Genomic DNA, 363 nt, shown 5'->3' with positions numbered 1-363 from the left:
CGCTCACTGCAAGCACTGCCACGGATCAAGCACAAAAGTTGCTCCCGTTCCGCCCAGGCACGAAAAGACCTCTACCACCAGCTTATCTCGGTTGAACTCCCACCTCTAAAACAGGAATCAAAGGGGCGCTCGCTTCCTGCAGGCTTCTGTCACGGGACGCCCCGGGGCCTGCTTCCTGATGGGCACAGACAGCCCGAGAGCACCCGCTGCCCCCTCGGACACTGCGCGTGGGCGGGCATGGAATGGGCTGTGGGACTCTCTCGAGAAAACTCTCCCTCCGTCATCGCAAAGCCCGGGACGAGCGCTCCCCTGCTCGCCGCCACGCATCGGAAGGACGTTGTCCTCGCGAGGCCGAGAGAGCCG

At 63.6% G+C, this 363-nt stretch overlaps 1 protein-coding gene across 1 annotated transcript in view; it reads right to left on the bottom strand.

The window, feature by feature from the left end:
* Window positions 1-363, bottom strand: part of CCDC43 (coiled-coil domain containing 43) — a 13250-nt gene that overhangs the window by 12285 nt on the left and 602 nt on the right. Inside the window, exon 2 of the mRNA XM_021712080.1 lies at window positions 104-221. Coding sequence (XP_021567755.1) covers window positions 104-221 — 118 coding nt within the window. The remainder of the gene's footprint in view (window positions 1-103; window positions 222-363) is intronic.

Source organism: Carlito syrichta, unplaced genomic scaffold, assembly GCF_000164805.1.
Source record: "Carlito syrichta isolate Samal-C Ts95f unplaced genomic scaffold, Tarsius_syrichta-2.0.1 Scaffold303051, whole genome shotgun sequence".
Classification (NCBI taxonomy): Eukaryota; Metazoa; Chordata; class Mammalia; order Primates; family Tarsiidae; genus Carlito; species Carlito syrichta.
Note: the sequence above shows the minus strand (reverse complement) of the source record. Positions and strands in the feature narration are given on the sequence as shown.